We start from the raw sequence: 23,862 nt of genomic DNA, 5'->3' as shown, positions 1-23,862 counted from the left end.
TCTCCATCTCTCTCCCCACACTCTTCCTGCCTCTGGTTACCACCATTCTATTCTCAACTTCTATGAGATCAACTTTTTTAGATTCCACAATGTCATACAGTTACTTGTCTTTCTGTATCTGACTGAATTCACTTAATGATCTCGAGTTCCATCCATATTGTCACAAATGACAGGATTTTGTTCTTTTTTATGCCTGAATTACATCCCATTTTCTATCTATTTTATCTATCTAAGGATTTTTTTTTACCATTTCTTGGCTATTGTGAATTTGCACTCCCATGTTTATTGCAGCACTATGCACAAAATATGCTTTTAAGCAGCTCTATTCCCTAGCTGATATTTGAAAAATTCCTCCATACTCCACCTCTATTCATCAGAAAGAGAACCAGATTTTGATTCATCCTTTCTTCCCACTGCTGTTATATTAGAAGTGAGGCACAAGCTGAGTACTGTGGTGCACACCTGTAATCCCAGTGACTTGAGAGTGTAAAGCAGGAGGATTGCAAGTTCAAGCCAGCCTCAGCAATTTAGCAAGACCTCAGCAATGTAGCAAGATCCTGTCTCAAAATAAAAAAAAATAAAAAAGGACTAGGGATGTAACTCAGTGATAAAACACCCCTGAGTTCAATTCTGAGTATAAAAAAAGTGAGGCACAAAGGGCTGGAGGTGTAGTTCAGTGATAAAACTACATTTTTCATATGCATAAAGCCCTGGGTTCAATTCTTAGTATCAAAACTATGGGAACATTTATTCCTAAGAAGCAATAAAAGGAATAAAAATCTAATTTCCATTAGCTACTTTGCTTTATCTTGCTAATGCAAACATATTATGAGTTGGCCTCTTTTCCTACTCCTGTGTCTGTATCGCCCTGTGTAATATTGAACAAGTTACTTTCCATGCCTTAATTTTCTCATCTGTTAAATTAGAATAGTTATAGTAAACATTGTTATAGGATTGTTACAAATTAGAAGAGTTCATGCCAAACGCTTGATGCCTTACATATAGTGAATGATCATAATATGCCATCAGTATTCCCCAAGTTGATGAGTTTTAATGATGTTCTGTGTAAGAAAATTCTGTGATTTACTCATTTTCAACATCCAAGTTCAAATAATTATTTAAAAACGCTCCCAAACAACTAACAATGAGCAATCTGAAAAGGAAATTAAGAAAACAAATCAGTTTATGAGAGGATAGGAAATAATAATATATTCAGGAATAAATCTAATCTAGAAAGTGAAGGATGAACACATTAAAAACTAAAAAATTAAAGAAGATACAAATAAATAGAAAGACAATTACATTCATAGATTGGAAAACTTATAATTGTCATGATGTCAGTACACACAAAGCAATTCAATGCAATCTTTACTAAAACCCCAATGGCATTTTCCTACAGATATAGAATAATTCATCATAAAACTCATACAGAATCTCAAGTGACCCTGAATAGCAAAAATAATTTTTAAAAAGAACTAATTGGAAGGCCTCACATTCCCTGATTTCAAAATTTAATGAGTTAAAGTAACCAAAACACTGTGGTACTGACATAAAGACAGTCAAATAGGCCAATGGAATATAATAGCAAAAAAAAATGGTTGCATATATCTTAAACTAACTCCAACAAGGGTGCCTGGGTCTTTCACAGAGGAAAGAGCAGTCTCTTCAACAAAAAGGTACTGGGAAAACAGGGTATCCACATGTAGAACAATGAAATTTGACCCTTATCTTATACCAGATATCAAAACAAATGTAAGACCTAAAACTACAAAATTCCCAAAAGATAACACAGGGGAAAAGATTCATGACATTGAACCAGGCAATGATTTATTTACTATAACATCAAAAGTATAGGCAACCAAAACAAAAGTATACAAATGGGACTACATCAAACTCAAAACTGTATACATCATTAATAGAATGAAAAGACAACCTATAAAATCAAAGAATATTTGCAAATCATATATCAAATAAGGGTTTAATCCAGAATACATAAATAAATAATTTTTATCACTCAACAACAAAATATCAAATAAAAAAATACTTAAAGAATTTGAATAGACATTTTTCCAAATATGATATACAAATGGCCATTAAGAACATGAAATGATGCTCAAAATCATAAATAGAGAACTGCTGAACAAAACCACAATGGTCCTTCATATTTCTGTAATATCAGTTGTAATGCCTCCTCTTTTCTAATTTTGAGTCCTCCCTCCTTTTTAAAATATTTCTAGTTGTAAATGGATCTTTTATTTTGTTTATTTATTTGTATGTGATGGTGAGGATGAAACCCAGGGCCTCACACATGCCAGGCAAGTGCTCTACCACTGAGCTACAACTCCAGCCCCTCCTCTCTCTTTTTTTTAATCTACTTAAAGTCTTGTCAATATCGTGCATCTTTTTTAAAAACCAATTTTTAGCTTTGTTGATCTTTCTGTTGTTTCTAATCTTTCTTTTGTTTAGTTATGATTTGTTCTTTCTTATTTCTTTCTCTTTGATAGGTTTGGCTTACTTTTTTCTCCCTTTCTACTTCCATGAGGTGTAATGTTAGGTTGCTTATTTGAGATCTGTCTTTTTTCATGTAGGTGGTCTATTGCTATAAACTTCCCTTTCAGGACTGCTTTTGCTGTGTCTCATATATTTTATGTTTTCATTTTCTTTTTACTCTTGTATCAGCCCCATTTATTTATTTTTACCTTTGCATTTTAATTATGTATAATAGTGGAATCCATTACACAATAATGTAATTTGTTATCTTTTAATTAATGCATTATAACTATATATAAAAGTGTGGTACATTCATTTATGGGCATACCATAGTTTGTTTGATTTCATTCCCTAGTTCTTCCCCTTTACCTCCCATTCTCCCTACCCATTGTCTCCCACTTCTATTCTACTAATCTCCCTTCTATTTTTCATGGGATACCCTTTTTGATTCCTTTTTCTCTCTATCTAGATTCCACATATAACAGAAAATATTTGCAACTTGACTTTCTGAGTCAGGCTTATTTCACTTAACATGATTTTTTTACAGTTCCATCCATTTACCAGCAAATGAAACATTTTCATTCTTCTTTTTGGCTGAGTAAAATTCCATTTTATATATATATACCAGTTTTTGTTCAAAGAGGTTTTTTAAATTTATCCTTCAATTTCTTCTTTGACATACTGGTTGTTCAGGATCATGTTGTTTAAACTCCACATATTTGTGCCTTTTCCAAGGTTTCGCCTGTTATTAATTTCTACATTCATGCCATTGAGGTAAAAAAAAAAAGTGACATAATTTTGATCTTCTTAAGTTTGTTAATCTGTTTTGTAACCCAACATATCATCTATCCTAGAGAATGTCCCACATGCGCTTAAGAAAAATGTTCATTTTGTTGGATGTAATATTCTATAAATATAGGTTAGATCCATTTGGATTAATATGTAGTCAAATTCAACATTTCTTTATTTATTTTATGTCTATATGATCTGTCCAATTTTAAAAGTGATATATTGAAGCTTCTTATTTTTATTGTATTAAAGTCTATGTCTTCCTTCTGATCTATTAATATATTTAGGTGCTCTAATATTGGATTCATATACATTCAAAATTATTATATCATCTTTAATAATTGACCCCACTGTCATTGTATAATGACCACATTTTCTCTTCTTATAGATTTTGACTTTAAAAGTCTTTTTGTCTAATATAAGTTTAGCTATTCTGTCTTTTGCTTTCCATGTGCATGAAATATTTTTACATCCCTTCACCTTCAGTCTGTGCATGTCCTTAGAGGTGAGGTGAATCTATTATAGACAGCATATATTTGGGTCTTGTTTTATAATACATTTAGCTACTCGAAGTCTTTTTGTAATTTTTAGTTTTAGTTGTTGATTGACCTTTTTTTTAAAATTTACATATGGTGCTGAGAATCAAACCCAGTGCCTCATACATGCTAGGCAAGTGCTCTATGGCTGAGCCCCAGCCCCAGCCCCACTACTCAAAGTCTTTTGATTGGATAATTTATATACATTCAAAGTAATTATCAATAGGTAACAAACTTACTATTGGCATTTTGTTATTTTCTGGTTAATTGTAGATCATGTATTTTTCTCTCCCTCTCTTGCTTTCCTTTTTTGTTTGATGATTCCTGTAGTTATATACTTTGAATTTTGAAGTTCATAAGAGACCACTATGAGCAACTATACACAAATAAACTGGGTGACCTAGAGTAAATTTTTACAATTAAAATAACAATTTAAAAAATAATGGATAAATTCCTAGAAATATGTAACCTATCAAAACTGAATCATGATGAAATAGAAAAACTGAACAGGCCAATAATGAATAAAGAAATTAATTCAGTGTTATGGTTTACATGAGGTGTCCTTCAAAAGCTCACCTGTGAAACAATGCAAAAAGTTTAGAGATGAAATGATTGGATTATGAGAAACTTAACCTAATCAATACATTAATCCACTGTTATGGCTTAACTGGGCAGTGACAATAGGCAGGTAGGAGATTAGCCTGTAGTTTCCTTGTAGTTTTGTAATATCCTTATCTGGATTTGGTTTATAAATGAGCTTAGAGGTATTCCCTCATTTTCAATTTTGGAAGAGTTTGAAAAGGATTGATATTAGTTCTTCTGAAAGTATTTGGTGGAATTAAGCATTGAAGCCATCAGGTCCTGGGCTTTACTTTGGTGGAGACTTTTTATTACTGATTATTTTAGTCAGATTTTTCATCCTGACCAAAAGACCTGACAAAAACAACTTAAAGGAAGAAAAATTGATTTTTGGCTCATGGCTTTAGAGGTTTAGTCCATGGTTCGCTGACTCTATAGCTCTGGGCCTGAGGTGAAATAGGATCTCATGGCAGAAGGGCTTGACAGAGGAAAGCAGTTCTGGACATGGCAACCAGGAAATAGAGAGGGAGAGAGCTCTGTTCACAATGAACAAAATATAATCTCAAAGGCATGCCCTCAGTGACCTACTTCCTCTAGCCACATCCCTAAGAAAACATCCAAGCCATTTTCTCAGAAATTTTTAAAAATCCCAGTATTCCTATGGACAAGAAAAGATGCCAAATAACAAAAACAAAGTAAAGAGAACAAAGTTGGAGGCATCACACTACCTGATATTAAAATATATTTAAAGCTATTGTAATCAAAACAAGAATATATTGACTTTTATCAAAATAAGACATACAAATGGCCAAAAGATACATGAAAAAATGCACAACCTCACTATTCCTCAGTGAAATGTGAATCAAATTCATGAGATACCTCTTTACCCCAGTTGGAATGGCTATCAAAAAGATTAGAAATTAACACATATTACTGAGGATGTGGATTAAAGAAAACTCTTTTTTGGGGGGAGGGGGTACCAAGGATTGAACTCAGGGGAACTTGACCATTGAGCCCCACCCCCCAGCCCTATTTTGTATTTTATTTAGAGACAGAGTCTCACTGAGTTGCTTACAGCCTTGCTTTTGCTGAGGCTGGCTTTGAACTTGCAATTCTCCTGCCTCAGCCTCCCAAACCACTGGGATTACAGGCGTGTGCCACTGCACCCAGCTTAAAAGGAAACTCTCTTTTACATTAATGGTAGGAATGTAAATTAGTACTGCCATTATGGAAAACAGTATGAATTTCCTCAAAACTTAAAAATAGAATTTACTATAATACCTGGCAATCGCTCTACTGAGTATTCAAAGGAAATAGCCTGCCAAAAAAAACCCTGTACTCCCATGTTTACTGCAGTACTATTTACAATAACCAGGATATAGAATTAACCAAAATGTCCATCAACAGATGAACAGATAAAGAAAATGTGATATTTATACATATTGGAATACTATTCAGCTATGAAAGCATGAAACCCTGACATCTGCAACAACCTGGATGAACTTGGAGGACATTATGTTAAGTAAAGTAAGTCAGGAACAAACATTAAGTGATTTTACTCCTTAGTGTAATCCAGAAAAGTTGATCTAATAGAAGTTCAGAGTAGAATAATGATTACCAACACTGGGGAGAGTGTGAAATATAGGAGATGAGGGGATTTTGGCCAACATATATATTGCTAATGTTACACAGAGAAGGAATAAGTCATGGTGTTTTATGGCACCATAGAGTGAATATAATTAACAATAATACATTTTATATCACAAAATAGTTAGAAGAGAGAATTTTGAATGTACTCACCATAAAGAAATTATAAAAATTTAATGTGATGGATATGTTGATTATCCTGAATTTATATTTATCATTACCTAATGCATACATGAATCAAAACATCATGTTGTACCTCATAAATACGTATAAATGTTGTGTCAGTTAAAAATAAATGTTAAAAGCTTGGTACTGGCATAAATGTCAATATATCAACCAATGGAAAAAAATCAGAAAACTCAGAAATAAACTAAAAAATGTATGACCAATTGCTTTCAACAAAGGCACCTAGAACACAGCATGAAGAAAACACAATCTATTTAATAAATGGTGCTGGGAAAATCAGATAGCCTCATGAAAAAGAATACAACTAAGCCTTTATCACACCAAATGAAAAAATTTACTCAAAATTGATAAATGATATAAATGTAAGACCCAATTAAATAAACTATAATACATCCATATTATGAAATATAATCATGTAGCTTTAAAAAGAATAGAGCAAAGCCTATTTATTGATATTGAAGAATCCCAAAGAAAAATTGTTAAAATTAGTAAAAAGAAGTTGGATGATAATATTTATAGTACAAGCCTATTTTTTCCTTAAAAACTCAAATGACATATTTCTACATATAAACAAATATGTATATACCTGTATGTAAATAGGTATAGAAAAATACATACCTACTTGTCAATATTTTTTACCTCTCAGGAGAAGAATAAAAAAGGGGATGAGGAAGGTAATGGGTATAAAAATTGGCATTTGCTTTTAAAAAGTATATTTTTTAGTTGTCAATGGACTTTTATTCTATTTATTCATATTCAATGCTGAGAATCAAACCCAGTGCCTCACACATGCCAGGCAAGTACTCTACCACTGAGCCATATCCCCAGCCCTGACATTTGCTTTTAATTAATTTTTCTTCAATGTTGTTTTAATCAGATGTGTCATTATTTTGCTTTAGTGGTTAAAATAGTGAAAATTATACTGCTAACTGAATAAATAAATATATGCAAGACCTGAAATAGTAAAACTATTAAAAGAAAACTTAGGGGAAATATTCTACAATATTGTTATGAGCAATGATTTCTTGGATAACATTCCAAAAGCACCAGAAACTAAAACAAAGAAAAATGGGATTAAGACAAACTAAAAATCTTCTGCACAGCAAAAGAAACAATTAACTGAGTAAAGATGAAGCCCATGGGTAGAAAATATTTGTAAACCATTCATCTGATAAGGGGCTAATATAGAAAATATATAAGAAACTCAAGCAACTCAATAGCAAGAAATCAAATAACAATTTTAAGAACAAATAAATAATATGAACAGACATTTCTCAAAAGAAGAGATACCAATGGCCACCATATATACCAAAAAAACTTCAACATCTCTAAGTATTAGGGGAATGCAAATTAAAACCACATAAGTGATCACCTCACAACAATTGTATCTAAAAGATAAATGATAAGTCAGGCCAGGGTTGTAGCTCAGTGGTAAAGCACTTGTCTAGCATGTGTGAGGCACTAGGTTCAATCCTCAGCACCACATATAAATAAATAAAATAAAGGTCCATTAATAATTTTAAAAATATATAAAAAATAAATAATTAAATGCTACTTATTTCTTTAAAAAAAGATAAATGATAAGTGTAGGTGAGATTGTAGATAAAACAGAACTTTTGTATACTATTCATGAACATGTTAATTAATACATCATTTTTGAAAATACTAGCCAATTCCCTAAAAAAAACTAAGAATACAAATTCAACATAGTTCAGCATTCCAACTTCTAGGTATATAACCAAGAGAATTGAAATTGGCATGTCAAAGGAATTATTGCTTCTCATGATCATTTCAGCATTATTCACAATAGCCAAGATATCTAATAAACCTAAGATTCTAGCAATGGACAAATGGATAAAGAAAATGTTGTAAATATACAGAAATATAAGAATATTCTTTTATTTGCAACAACATGGATGGAACCAGGGGAAATTATTTTAAATGAAATAAATCAGGTACAAAAAGAAAAATATTGAATGATCTCACTTATATACAAAATCTAAAAATGTATATATAATAAAAAGGATAGTAGAAAGTGGTTCATAGAAGCTAAGTGATAGGGGAGGTATGGGGAAAATGGAAGATATTGATCAAAGTGTACAAAGTTTCAGTTAATAGAAATATTTTATTGATCTTTGCACCACATGATCCTGTAATTTAAAAATAACTTATTGTATATTTCAAAATTGCTAAAATAGATTTTTACATTATCATCACAAACAATAAATTGGGATGGTGATGATTATAATAATAAGCTAGATTGAATCTTTCTACAATATATACATAAATCAAAACATCACATTGTAACACATAAATATATATAATTATTATCTGTCAATTAACAATAAATTATAAAACCCTGATGAGAGCATCTCACCTATTAGGATGGCTACTATTTAAAAATAAATAAATAAAAAGTGTAGGTCAGTATGTAGAGATATTGGAACCTTTATGCATTATCAGTGGAATTGTAAAATGGCACAAGCCCTATGATACAGCAATCTCACTTCTGGGTATATATCCAAAATAATGTAAAGCAGAGTCTCAACAAGACATCTGTCTACCCATGTTCATAGCAGCATTATTCACAATAGCCAAGAAGTAGAAGCAACTCAAATGTCTGTCAATGAATAAAGGGATAAACAAAATATGTATTATTCAAGGTTATCCACAAAAACAACATATGTAGATAAAAGATAGACAGAATTTGGCTGGGGCAATTATGAAGGCTGAGATGTCCCAAAATCTGCAGTTAGCAAGGTAAATACCCAGGTAAATTATAGTTTCAACCCAAGTCCACAGTCCTGAGAACTAGGAGAGGTATTGGTAGAAGTGCCAGTCTGAAAGCTGGAAGACTCAAGATCCAAGAAGGGCCAATGTTCCAGTACAATTCTGAAGGCCAGAAAAGTATAATTCCCTAGTTAAACACAGTCAGGCAAGAGGAGTTTTCTCTTATTCACTCTTGTATTTAAGTCTCCAATTGGTTGGATTTGTAGTCACTCCTCATTCTTACCAAAGGGCCTAATTAAACACTAATCTATTTTCTGTCTCTATACATTTTAACTTTTCTGGACATTTTGTATACATAGAATTATACAATATGTGGTCTTTCACACATAGCTTTCTCACTTAACATAACGGTTTGAGGTTCATCCTGTTTAATACTGAACATTATTCCATTATACGGATATATCACATTTTGCTTGTATATCCACTAGTTGATTAGCATTGGGATTCTTTTTGCTTCTTGACTATTATGATTACTCCTGCTATGAATATTCATATGCAAATCTTTGTATGGACATATGTTATCATTTCCCTTTGTGTGTGAAATTGCTGGGGCACATGGTAACTCTTATATTTTTGAAGAATTGCCAAACTCCTTTTCAAAGTAACTAGACTATATTTCATTAACACCAACAGTATTTGAAGGTATTGATTTCTCCATTTTCATAAAAAACTTATATTTCAGTTTTTATTATATTAATCCAAGTGGGTATCCTACCATGTATATAATTATCATCAAACCAATTAGTAACTTCTCTTGCTTCTTCAGGAAAATGGAGATTTAATTCATTAAAAGCTCTTGGAATTCTATCAGCCAGGTAGAATGCCAATTAATACAAGTGACATAGTCTTAGACTAAAGCTTTCCTTATTGCTATATCACATTATCACATGGCCCATCCCCCAGAATTCAGCTTTCTACTCCTCTTATATGGCTTCTTTTTTTTTTTTTTTTTTTTTGTACCGAGAATTGAAGTCAGGGATACTGGAACACCGAGCCACATCCCCAGCCCTATTCTGTACTTTATTTAGAGACAGGGTATCACTGAGCAGCTTAGAACCTTGCTTTTGCTTTGAATTCACAATCCTCCTGCATCCTGAGCCACTGGGATTACAGGCATGCACCACCATGCCCAGTTTCATGTTGCCTTTTAATTGTTTTCCATGGGCACTGCAGTTTGGGGAATTTCAGCTTTCAGCATTTCGATATTTCAGGATTTTAATCTTTCAGATTAAATTTGATTAAAAGGTGATTTGGGGGATTTTGGATTATGGATACTTTCAGGATATCATCATTCAAGGTTATGACATTTACAATTGTGTCTTTCAGGAATTTGGTTGGAACCATCTTCTAACCACTCTAGCTAGTTACAATAACTCAGTGGTACCCTCACCTCCTGTCACTCTGTGTCCCCTTGCCCTACTTTAATTTTCCTCTCAGCACTTACCACTACTACTTAACTTTATTTGTTTCTATAGTTACTATACCCTTGTCAAGAATATGAGCTCCATAATGTCAAGTGGGAACTTTCTCATTTACTACTGCACCAAAATGTCTAATACTTTGTATGCATTCAAAACTATCATATCTACTCAATAAATGACTAAACCCTTGAAGTCAGGGCACTGAACTTAGATCTCCCTGGGTTTGAAATCCAGCTTCACCAATTAGTTATGTGAACTTAAGCAAGTCACAAGCTCCATGAGCCTCAATTTCATCATCTAAAATTGGGGGATAAAAATTATATACAACTCATAGTTTTAACCAAGATATGACATTAATGTATCTAGCACAGGGCCTTGCTCATGATCTTTTTTTAAAATATTATCAGTACTAGTATCATTGTCACCATTAGTCCCTATGGTAGGCTGAATGAGGGCCTCTCAAATAAGTTAACATCCTAAACCCTGAAACATTTGAATATATTACCTTACATAGACAAAGGAACTTTGCAGATGTGATGAAGCAAACCAAGACTAGGAGAGCATCCTAGACTACCCAAGTGGGTCCAATGTAATCAAAGAACACTTATAAGAGGAAAGCAGGAACCAGAAAAGGAGATGTAACAACAGGAGAAGTCAGACTGATGCAATCTTTGATTCAAAGGAACAGGAGTAGCCTCTAGAACCTGGATGCAGCAAGGGAACAGGTTTTTCCCTAGAACCTGCAGAAGGAACAGAATCCTGTTGACAATTTGATTTTAGGTTTTTGGACTTTTAGAATTATAAAATAATAAATTTTAATTATTTAAAGTCACTAAATTTGTGGTAATTTTTATAGAAACCATAAGAAATTAATATAGTATTTTCCAATGTTTCCTTCATGAATGGACCTATTGGAATCATGATAATAATTTTGTTATTAAAGAACAATTTTTCTAATAAATGGATTACTAAATAATATCAAGGAATGTCCTTGATTTAAATGAACATACTAAGCCAGAAGTACTGACTAGAACCAAATAACCACTTGGGTTTTCTACAGAAACAGGATTCTGAAGCCATGATTTCAAACTCAGCTGCACATCTTAATCACCCCTGGTGATTAAAAACAATTCCAGTTCCAAAACTATACCCCAGACCAATTACATCAGAATGTCCCAGGGATGGAACCCAGTCATCGCTATTTTTAAAACACTCCCCAAGGTGTTTCCAAAGAGCAGACAAATTGAGAGCCACTGTCCCAAGACTTACTTTATTTATTTATTTAAAATTTTTTAGTTGTAGATGGACACAGTATCTTTTTTTTATTTATTTACTTTTTTAAGTGGTGCTGAGGATCAAACCCAGTGCCTCACACATACTAGGCAAATGCTCTACCACTGAGCTACAACCCCAACCCCCCTTTTTTTTATCAAATGTCTTATATGCTTAAGCAGCCTTTGCTCCTCCATAGTCATACCATACACTCCATATATTAGCCACCAAGACCTAGAACTTCACTAGACAAGAAATAAACAAGTATTCTCCCAGTCATAGTTCATCTCTCTCCCCTCAGACTTTCTTTTTTCCCCTAGAACTTCTTTCCCCATACACATAGCTCAAATTCTTACATATAATATAACCTCAATAAATACTTTTTGAATTGATCCAGCAGTGTGTATTTCCATTTGCTAGCAGAGTCTATTTCCATTTGGGTCTCTATGACTTGCTGTGAGTATTACAGAAAATGTCTTCCTGGAAACCCTGTAAACTCCCAATTCACTTCTATTGCATGAAATCTTGAATTATTGATGCAGGATATATACTGGACCTTGGAAAGAAGAGGGGGAAAGACTAATGGTGAAGTCACAAGATGACACCAACTTCTGGTATTTATTTGTAAGTATATTGCAAATATAAACCATTTTAGTCTAATTCAGTTCAACAAGTATTAAGTTATACTATATGCAAGGTACTGCTAGTTATTGTGAAAGATACATAAAAACCATCCCTACTCTCAAGATACTTTCTGTCTAATATGGAGGTATGAGAAAAGCATATTTGTGATTATAAGACAAAGAAAAATAGGATGAACATCATAAGAAAGGTATTAAGTACCACCAGGGGATCAGAAAGGACTTGGAGATGTTCCTTACAGAATTAGTAGTATTTAACTACCTGAAAGGGAGAATGCTGGTAGAGTATTAATAGTAACTACTATTTAGTGTCACAGTGCTAAGCCCTTTCATGCATTGGCTAACTGAGTTAGATATATTATTATCACTCTTCCTTTAGAAATGAAGATATGGATCTAAAGTGTTAAGCAAATTTCTTAAGGTCATTTACAGAAAGTAAATGGCAGAAGTAAAACTTGAACACAGGTCTATCTTCCTCTAGTGCCTTTGCTCTTACATGTACATAATTATGCTTTTTCTGAAACTCTAACTGATCATCTAACTCTACATACTACTATTGGCCACTTTGAAATATACTCCCTGCAGTACTAACTCAAGACAGACAGCTTTTCTTGGTAAAAATATAGACATTTCCAGCAGATATGCCACATGTTCATCTAGCTACTTTCTGCTAAGGAGATCCTCATGCAGGTAACCAGACTTTGGCAGGCAGAATTGCTCTAGGACACTGAAGAAGGGGACAGTGACTGGAGAGCAAAAATGGGCCATTTCTATTATTAGTATAGGTATGTACATAATGTTAGTTGAGGAAAGAAACTGATCATTTTAAACCATGCTATAATGTTTCAGGATTCAAAAATAGTCAACATTTTATAAGAATATTTGGAATATTATTATACCACTAAAACTTTAAAGCAGTTTACAAACATTAATTTCTTGCTTCCTGGTAGCAAAGATAATTTTCACCATAGCTACTTTAAACATACAGATTTATGGAAAATATACAGTGTCAGGAAAATCCTCCAGGCATCAAAATCTAAAACATCTTGTTTGTCTGTGGTCCAAACCAAATGAATATTCCAGAAACCTACCTCTTCCAATTATTATTAACAGAACATTCTCTACTCAAGTTAAATAAGATATCTAATCTTTTTAAAGTCTCTCTTTCTCTCTCTCTCTCTCTCTCTCTCTCGCTCGCTCTAAAACACACACACACACACACACACACACACACACACACATATCCCATTTGGAAACTACTCACCAACTTGAGGTAAAACACATATATTTATCAAGGTCAAAAATAGTAATGTCTTAGAGAAGTCTGAATTTGTAACCACTGTCCATGGGGCCTGGAAATTGAAGGGTTGTTTATCAGTAAAACATGCTGAATAAGATTGATTGATCTGACTCATGTACAACAACATTCGACTAATCTCAATGTCCTGATCTGTTTGCCTTGCTCTGTATGGGAAGAGTTTGTTACTGTAGCCTAGCTAAAAGACACTCATTTCAGACAAGTACCATACAAGGTAATTTGTTTGAGAGTTCAAACACTAGATAATAAAAAATGGAACTGTCTAAAAAAACTTTTCTATTGATAATCTGTTTTTAAAATACTGCAACAACTGAAATTGACAGAATAGCAAATGCCTATGGAGTACTTACTAAGTACCAAATTTTACATGAAGTAACTCATTTTATAGAGACAAAAGTTTAGTAGATAGCATATCAGTAAAGGAATAAGAATTAATATTCAAAATAAGAATTAATATTTATCTGACTTCAAAGTCTGCTATTGTAACTACTCCTACATTGTCTCCCACTAGACTGGTAAGGGTAGTGATGGTATGATCTATTTGGTTCTAATAACCTGTTGGTGATGTCTTGGCAGCCTCGAATCCTACTGAGTAGAACATATTATAAAGAAATATTAAACAATAATCTTTAGATACAGCTGTAGGATTACTAGTGATCATCAAATGTAGAGAATATCCTCACTTATCATTTGGTTTGATATGTAAAATTGTTTTAAAGTATCTGAACTGGGAATAAGTCTAGCCCCAGACTTTCCAGCTAAAATAATCTTCTATAGCAGAGGTAGGCAAACTACAGCCCATGGCCAAATCCAACCCTGGACCTGTTTCAAAAATAAAGTTTTATTAGAACAGAGCCATTCCAATTTGTCTATAATAACTCTCTACACTTTATAATCCAAGTGTTGAGTTGTTGTGATGGAGACCATATAGCCACAAAAGAATAAATTTTTACTGGCCATTTACAGAAAATATTTACTGACTGCTCTTCTATAGCAACAACTTCTAGAATGAATTTAAAGGGTGCAAAATGTTAATCAGCTCATTACTGTATTTCTTAAAGGGAAAAAATGGGGGCTAGCTTAAAAGCACTGTTAGTGAGTAGGCTATCATATTTGCTGGCTGTCTTAGTCCATTTTCTGGCATTCTAACAAAATTGTGGGACAAAGTAACTCATTAAAAAATCCTCATGATTTCCCAAAGGAACCATCTCTGATATCATTAATATATGAACTTTGCGATTAAGTTTACAACTCATGAACTTTTGGGGAACACATTCAAATCACAGCACTGGCACATAAGCTCCACTTCCCAACTCCAATGCCAAAATATATGCAATACTTTCCTACACTTAATATATTCATAAAATGGAGAAAGAGGCAAAATAAATTACTGGTTTATTAGTAAAAATAATTTCCCTGTCTTATTTTACCTCTAACAAGAATATGCACTGTATTTTCATGAAAAGTGCTTTCCTTCTATAAGCTAGTTTAAATACATGTGTAAATTTTTAAAAGTACAATGCCATTGAAAATATTAGGATATCTTATACACCTAAGGATCTTTCACATTATAATACAGAGGATTTATTTGTAAGCCTGTTTGGAGCCCAATGGGAGGTGATGAGGGATTAGACTATTTTTTATATATAATATAAAATATTTAATATAAAATTTTTTTATAAGTTTGATTCTACTATGAGAATATTTCCTATAGAAGGAACATTTCTACCAAAGAGAAAAGAAAAAGAAAAAGAAATTTTTTAAAAGTGTATTTGTGGTTGAGGAAGCCATTCCTAGTGTTCAATTCACAATTTCCTCTGTGAAGTTCAGGATTTAGACCCTTTGGAACCCTTATCCCAACAAGCAACCAGGGTCCATATGTATAACTTTATTCCAGAGACTAGCAGAGTTCTTAATGAAAAGCAGGCAACTGCTCCAAATAAGTTGCTTTCAATTACAGCCACTTAAGATGCAGCTGAAAGTTCAAAGCAGATGAAAACCAGGGCAGTAAGTTCTGCAGCCACACACTGAATTTCACTTGCATCAAACTAGTTTGTACCTCCTGGCATTTCCTCCATCCCCCAAACATGCACACTTCACAGGCTTATTAAAAGCTATTAAGAAATAAAATCATAGGTTAAAATTCAGCTGCTAGTTATCATAGACCTATCTATCATCAACCGTCATTTCACCTTTCCCACTGAATATACTCATCAAATACCAGCAAGTGCTTCTACTCTAACAGATCTCTAAATATTGGGTCTCAAAACTTTTTTTATTCTCCAGGTTTGCCCTTTCCTTAGGTGATTTCACGCAGTCCCACCTTTTCAAAAATCATCTCTATGGTAAGGACACCCAAATCTTAATCTCCAGTCATGCTACTGCAGTGAGTCCACTTGGATGTCTAATGAGCATCTCAAATTCAAAATGCCCAACACTGAACTCTTGATTTGACTTCCAAACTGCACCTTCTCCCTCATCTCAGTAAATAGCAACACTGTCTACTCTGTCACATGACAAAAATTTAAAAATCATCTTTGGCTCTTCTCTTTCCCTCACCCTTAACATTCATTCCATCAGGAAATTCAATCAACTCTACCTCAAAAATAGTTTCTGAATGTATCCACTTCTCTGTCTCTCTTCTACTATCTGAGTTCAAGATTATCACGTGGCTGGTTCCTTTTCACTGTTCCATGAACCAGCCAAAATTATTTCTTTTTAAAAAATGTTTTTAGTTGTAGATAGGCACAATACCTTTGTTTATTTATTTTTATGTGGTTCTGAGAACCAAACCCAGTACCTCATACCACTGAGCTACACCACAGCCCCTTCAACTATTTCTTACTTGAAGCACTACAAGACCTATCAGTCTCAAGATTCCACAGAGCAAACTGATAGGTGTAATACACTTCAATGCCCTCAATGCTTTAAAGTCCTCTTTGCAATTCACCAAGACTTGTTTGCTCTGTAGGCAGCAGTCACATTGAACTTCAACCTACTCCACCAACAGTCTAAGTTTGCCTTCACTTCAGGGCCTTTGTACTTCCTTGATTCTCTATCTGGAATGTTCTTCCCCAGATTGTCACATGGTTGGTTCCTTCTCATTGTTCCATGAACCAGCCCAAAGATGGCTAATATGCTTCCCTAAGCACAAAATCAAAAGAATCCTCACCCCATACACACTCTAGTCCCTATCCCATTTGTTTCTATTTTATTTTCATTATAACATTTGCCATTAGCAAATTTACTTTGACCATGTATGGCTTTACTGGATTATTTATTTTATTTTATTTTTTAGATGTAGATGGACACAGTATCTTTATTTTTATTTATTTATTTGTATGGCTTTACTGGATTATTTATTTTATTTTATTTTTTAGTTGTAGATGGACACAGTATCTTTATTTTTATTTATTTATTTATGTGGTGTTGAGGATCGAACCCAGGTCCTCACACATGTGAGGCAAGTGCTCTACACGGAGCCACAACCCTAGCCCTTTACTGGATTCTTATAAGTAAGTCTCTTACTATTAGAAAGTAACCTTCATGTGAGTAAGGAATTTTTGTCTTATTCACCACTGTATACCCACTTGGTGGAACAGGGGCACGTTTAAAATTAAGATTCTGGGGTGGAGGTTGGTAATGAAATTGTTTACCAAGAAGGGATGAGTTCCCCCTGGTGGCATCATTTGACTCCAATACTGGGGTGTGGGGGCATACCTATGGCTCCTTGGCCCTGAACAAAGGGAACAGATAAAAGGCCACCATCTCTACAGCTGAAAAGCTAGTTTTGTTTTAGGACCCTCCTTTGTTTCCCTTTCCAGCCAACATCATCTGCCCTTATTGCCTTTTGGTGACACAAAAACATAATTTTTTTGCCCTGGTAAGTTGTCCCTGACAGTACATGTTGGACTTTGCCCTTCCTTTATTGTCATTTGGAGCTCTTCTGAAAGATTTTGGGGTTATCCTGAACCAATTTTGAGGCCTTGGTCACTTGAGTGACAGGAAAAATTGGATTGTTGTTTATGACTTTGGTGACAATTTGCAAGGAAGGAATATAAGGTGTATAGGAAAACCCAGAATGTTTGGAGAACTCTATTGTGATTTTCATGAGAGTGAAAATACCTAATTCTATGTTGGAGCCATCTAGAAAAAAATGTGGTTGACTTAGAAAAAGGTGATTTTATTATTGTTGTACACCATAGTCTATGTAACTGAAAGTGCATTCTGATTTAATGTAACTGCTTTATGTGTTCTTTTGATCTATAACCATGCTTATTCACTTAAAAGAGGTTACATTAATTTGACAGCTAACAGCAACAGTCCTATAAGGATTTTGTTTACATGAAAATACTTAGACTCTAAAGATAAGAGGCAAATGCTACCTCTGGCCCATACAGGGTGACCCTAGGTAAGTAGGATCTTGATGGAAGTGTCAAAACAACTGACCTACGATGATGTGCAATGACTTCATAGGATTCCATTTCAACAACATATTTCATTCCTGGGTTGGAAGGAACTCTAACAGCTAATCTAGAAGATGCATGTAGGGGAGAGGTCACCCTCAACCCTGAACTTTAACTACCCTATACCCCTTGGTGTTCAGGGCTGTCTGAGAAATGTAAAAGGAAATATTTGGCCCATTAGTGACATTCTGGGAAAGAATTACCATAAATAGCACATTTTAATGACCCACAATATTTCCTAATCATCAACTCTTACTCCAGTTGATCAGAAAAGCCTCTAAAAAAATGAATCCTGAAAACAAAATTTGGCAGAGTTTAATTTAAATTCACCAAGATAAACTGACCCTAAAATTCCTAAAAATAACTTGACTAGGGTACCTGTGGCTACTTAACTTTTGCCTTTTTGAACTCATGGTTGTTGTGTTGTTGTTGTTGTTTGTTTGCTTTTTGGTGAATTCACTTTTTGGTTCTGCACACTTAATATATTTTTAGTTTGTTTTATTTGATTGGAGGCTTTTGGCACTTTGCCTATCTGGTCTTTTCTGCCACCTTTATTAAGATAACCATTTTCAAGGTTACTGGGAGGATTATTATTTTAGCTAGTCCTAGCTGCAAAGCAGACTTCAAAAGAATTAACTCTCAGACTATTTGAGACTAAAGGAAAAGAAGATAAATAGGGTTTTTAAACCAAGTTACTGCTATATAAAATTTTGATTCAAGGCTTATTCAAGGCTTATATAAGACTTGCAAATACAAATCTTAAAGTTTAGCCATATAACCAGGTGACCTCAACATTTCTGTTTCTCATAAATACAATTTTGATTTAATTGTCTGTTTAAAAACCTGGAAAATATACATTACCAGATTGTTTTGTCTTATGATTGAAATTTTAGTATACATAGATCTTTGACAAATGGATCAACTTAAATTGTTGGTAAGGTAAAATAGAAATGTCTTAAGAACCTTTATACATTTTGCCTATATTGCCAGCCAATCAAGATTATATTTATCTCTCTTAGATTTTTAAGGTGCAATGTCCATTGCTTTCTATGTCACAAGCACAGCAACTTTTAGGGCTTTACCTCTGACAAAGAAGCAACTGAATATATTGACTAAGATTGTTTAATGTCTCAATTTTGATGGGTAATAGAAAAAAGTTAAAAACAAATTAAGTAAATATAAGTGGGAAAAATGTTTATAAATGTATATGCTACAGCTAAAACACCTAAGTATATCGTAAATAAATTAAAATACTGAAATTGCTAAATGTAAATTCAAGTACTTTTAACTTATTAAAATCTATATAAAATATAATAAATTTGGGTCTATTAAAACTGTTTCAAAAATTGTTGAAATATAAACTATACCAAAAAGATATCTGATATTTTAATAAGTTTGAAAACAACTATTCTAGAGGAACAATAAGTGTCTAGAAATAAAGACTTTATTTAAAGTGCATTTTCATCTAATATAGACCAATACTTGAAGAGAAATGGAATTTAAGCAATAAATTTTTAAGATTTTTACAGGTTATATTTGTTAATCATTTAAAAATACCCTTAAGTCAATGATTTCTATAAAGGCAATTCATTCAATACTTAAGTTGTAAAAACAGTAGCCATCATCTATTTTAGGTGGCATCAGCTTAGGGGGAACACCTTTTGTTTTGCTGTGAAGATGCATTAAAGAAACCTATTCCAAGTAGAGTTAATAGCTGAGACTTAGCCTTTAATGAAATGTGTTTACTTATGTAACCTGATACTAATAGTTGGAAAAGAAACTAGAAATACTTGCTTGCTCCTCTGTAGTAGGTGAGCTGCTGCTGTTTTCATATCTCATCCTTGTCTAGATCTGATTCTTAGAATTGTAGTTTTTAAAAATCATTTTTCCTCCAGCTCACATTACAATTAATAAACTTCTCTCATGAGTGCATTACTGCACATAATCCAAATTAGCTGATAAAATCAATCTAAAATTTAAATTACACTGTCAAAATACATTAAGAAGTGAAGCCAGGCACAGTGGTGCACACCTGTAATCCCAGCAACTTGGGAGGCTGAGACAGGAATATTTCAAGTTCAAAGCCATCCTCAGCAACTTAGTGAGGCCCTAAGCAATTTAGCAAGACCGTGTCTCAAAATTTTTAAAAATTATAAAAAGGGTTAGGGATGTGACTCAGTGGTTAAGCCCCTAGGTTCAATCCCCAGTACCAAAACTATACATAGTTGTGATATAATATTTATAATATATAATATATTGTACTATATATATTACATACATGTTATATATGTATATAATATGTAATATATATTATATATATGTTCATCATGCTAGGTAAAATAAGCTAGACTCAGAAACTCATGGGTCAAATGTTTTCTCTCATATGTGGATACTTAAGAGAAAAGAGATATAAAAAGGGATCTCATTGAAGTAGAAGGGAAAACAGTAGAGTAGAAGCAGTAGAATAGAAGTGGGGATGAAGCAGGAAAGAGGAAGAAAGAGAAAGGGAAAGAACTGATGAACATAATTGGATAAATTTTACTAGGTGCATGTATGAACATAATACAATGCATTCCAGTTTTATATATAACATTTTAAAATAAATAAATAAATAAATGGAAGACAAAGTAGAAGAATGGGATCAGGGAGGAGGATAGGCAATGAGGGGCACTGGGGATTGAAATAGAACAAATATATTATCTGCAAATATGAATGTCAAAATGAACCCCACAATTATGAATAAATATAAGGCACTAATAAAAAGAAAAAATAAATATTCTTAATTGATAAATCAGCATTAATTCCTATAAACTATATCTGAAAGTTTACAGTACTTTATTTTTCTATGGCATATCTCTTAAAAAATTCTAAAGGTATTGTCACTATAAAAAAGAAAAGACAAATGCAGCTTAATTTTTAAAATGCAATTCTTTTTTATTTGTGCATATTGATTACACAGACTGGTGGGTTTCTTTGGAGCATATTTGCACATAGATAAAAGCATACTTTGTTTTTTTTTTTTGGGGGGGGGGGGGAACATACTTTTTCTTTTTGGAAACAAATTAACAGTAGCTCCACTGGGGACAAGTTACTGGCAGCAGGGTAGAGATGTACTTTGCACTTTGTACCAATCTTTAACAGTGACATTTCTAAGGATGTATATGTGCTAGTTTAAATTCCTTAAAATCACAATTGAGGCTTTTCCCCCCAAAGAATTTTAGTTCTTAAAAATGATATCTGTATATAAATGTTCTAACTCTTCTTTCAAGTAGGCTTCAACATATGAATGGCAAAATAGCTAGACATGAACAGTAGCACATCAACCACAAGTTTAGGCACTTTATCAAAGAAAAATGTTTAGAAATACTGTCAATGAGGTCAAGTCTTCTGCCCCACCCTGCAAAGGACTCGGCTGGTCCTAACTCATACACACATAACTGTCAGCAGAAAACGAGCCCTCTACACCAGCCTCACTCTTCTGTAGCTAAGAAAACAGAACAGATTCCCCTTACTTTACAACCACAAAAAAAAAAAAAAAAAAACTGACAGATAGCAAGAGTTCTTTTCAACTGCTGAGAGCAAGTCAGTCAAAGAAAGATAACTACTTAGGATTTCCAAGTGGCATTGTTTCTGTTCTCTGCATTTCCTGCGTGGATTGGGTTCCTAGTTGTATGTCTAGAACTGGCTATCTGGCTCCCACAGCACGTTCTGCCTTTGCTGCAATGAAAATAATGACTGCAGCATGAACAGTTTGACTCAACTAAGTATTTTCATGACTTGTCTGATTTGAACCTGCCATCTTTCTGGCTGATAGAAAATCAGAAGCATGGACACATCAGGTCACTGGATCAGAGCAGATGCTATGAAAGGGTATGGCACCTTTGGAGTCAATGATGCCCCAGCTTTATGTGGGAAAAAGCAACAAGGTCAAGTTTCCACAGAAAGTGATTTTACAGTAAACATAAATCTGTCAGTGTCCACAATCATTAGAAAAACTTTGTCCTTATACTGGAAGCCTTTAGAATAGTAATTCTTATACTGACCACACACTGATCAAGTGGCAGACCCTTTTTAGAAGAAATAAGGATGTCATTCAATATGCAGTTCCCTGCACCCAGTCCTGCCCATGACATGGCAAGGTCTCCGTGTTTTATCAGCTCCTCCTTGGAGTGCAAGTGCTCCATTAAAGGTCTTCTCGTTTGTTTCCAGCTCGATTGCCTTCCTTGGAAGCCCGAGGTTTTGGATCTCCTTCCTTTTTCTTTTTACCCTTTTCTTGTTTTGTCTTATTTTTCTCTTTGCTTCCTCCTCCTTTGCCAGGGTATACCTGTCCCTCCAGAGTGACATCAGCACATCTGTCTTGACTGACCAAAAAGTCCTTGATCTCCCAGGTATAGCTCCCATCACGAAGCATGAAGATAGCACGGTCTGATCCCACGATGAACCTCTGGACATCGTAGTTGGCATTGAACAGACTGCCCTGCCACAGGCTGGTGATCTCCTCTGTCTCCTTTTCAGTGGGGCTCCCTGATACAGTGACAAACATCATCAGAGTCTTCCCTTTTTTCGTCATCTTTAATATACTTTCTGGCTTGCCAGGGTCTATCTGTGAGAAGTCGACAGGTGCTGAGGGTCGCTTGTGCTCTGGGAGATCTCCTTCTTCTATGTCATCATCTTTATTGTGGTTATATTTGTTATCTACTGTTCCTGATGGGTTCTTTGCTCATCTCTGCAGCACCTCCACATCTAGCTCAGAATCTGCATACTTCCAGAGCAGGATTTCTCATGAGATGATGTTCTCACTTTGGCAGTTCAAAAGGCTTTATCTCCCACTGCTCCAGAAGACGCGCCATGTCCGCATCGTTGTAATCTCGAATGTCCTTCTTCTTCCGCGGAGGAGGAGCAGCATCGCCGGGCGTACCGGCCTGGCTCTCGGCGGCGCAGGATCCCAGAGGAGGAAGCAGCAGCAACAGTAGCAGATCAGAGAGGCAGAGCAGCCACAAGGCCGCACGCCACAATCCGGAGGACGCCATCTTGGCCGCGCCGTGCCGCACCGCCGGCCCGCGCCCTCTAAAAGCATACTTTGATGGGCTGGGGTTGTAGCTCAAAGGAAGAGCACTTACCTAGCACATGTGAGGCACTGGGTTTGATCTTCAGCACCACATAAATATAAATAAAAAAAAATTAAAGGTATTGTGTCCATCTTCAACTAAAACATTTTTTAAAAATGAAGCTTTAAAAAATATAATATGATCAATTTCATACCCCAGTACTTCCCACATGCTCCCCCTGATCATCTTTCTCTACCCTGCTGGCCTCCCTTCTACTTTCATGGCACCCCTTTGTTTTCCTATTTCTCTCTAGCTTCCACATATGAAAGAAAACATGACACTTTTCTGAGTGTGACTTATTTTCCTCAACATTATGATCCCCAGTTCCATCCATTTTCTTGCAAATTATATAACTGTTCTTCTTTATGGTTGAATGATAATTCACTGTGTATATATACACCACCTTTTCTAGTCGTCTGTTGATGGATACCTAGACTGATTCCATACTTGACTATTGTAAATTTTGCTTCAATAAACACTGATATGCATGTATATTTAAAGTATGCTGACTTTAATTCTTTGGACAAAAATCAGGGAGAGGTATAGCTGGATCATATTGTAGTTCTATTTTTAGCTTTTTGAGGAACGTCCATACTGATTTCCATAGAGGCAGTATCAA

At 34.3% G+C, this 23,862-nt stretch overlaps 1 protein-coding gene across 1 annotated transcript; it reads right to left on the bottom strand.

Moving 5' to 3' along the window:
• Positions 1-22,126: 22,126 nt before the first annotated feature.
• Positions 22,127-23,165, bottom strand: LOC114083550 (LRP chaperone MESD-like). The gene is made up of 2 exons (XM_027924840.2): positions 22,959-23,165; positions 22,127-22,810 (listed from the first exon to the last, which is right to left on the bottom strand). Exons 1-2 carry the CDS (start codon positions 23,163-23,165, stop codon positions 22,319-22,321), a joined length of 699 nt encoding a protein of 232 aa, XP_027780641.1. The 3' UTR covers positions 22,127-22,318.
• Positions 23,166-23,862: the final 697 nt, after the last annotated feature.

Source organism: Marmota flaviventris, chromosome X (assembly GCF_047511675.1).
Source record: "Marmota flaviventris isolate mMarFla1 chromosome X, mMarFla1.hap1, whole genome shotgun sequence".
NCBI classification, from domain to species: Eukaryota; Metazoa; Chordata; class Mammalia; order Rodentia; family Sciuridae; genus Marmota; species Marmota flaviventris.
The sequence above is the reverse complement of the archived record's forward strand: the minus strand, read 5'-3'. Positions and strand labels throughout refer to the sequence as shown.

What these genes read in the sequence shown, in the direction of transcription:
- LOC114083550 (XM_027924840.2), bottom strand. Translation starts at nt 23,165, where the DNA reads ATGGCGTCCTCCGGATTGTGGCGTGCGGCCTTGTGGCTGCTCTGCCTC. An exon ending in GTCTTCTGGAGCAGTGGGAG is followed by an intron (nt 22,811 to 22,958) that starts ATAAAGCCTTTT and finishes TATAACCACAAT; the next exon opens with AAAGATGATGACATAGAAGA.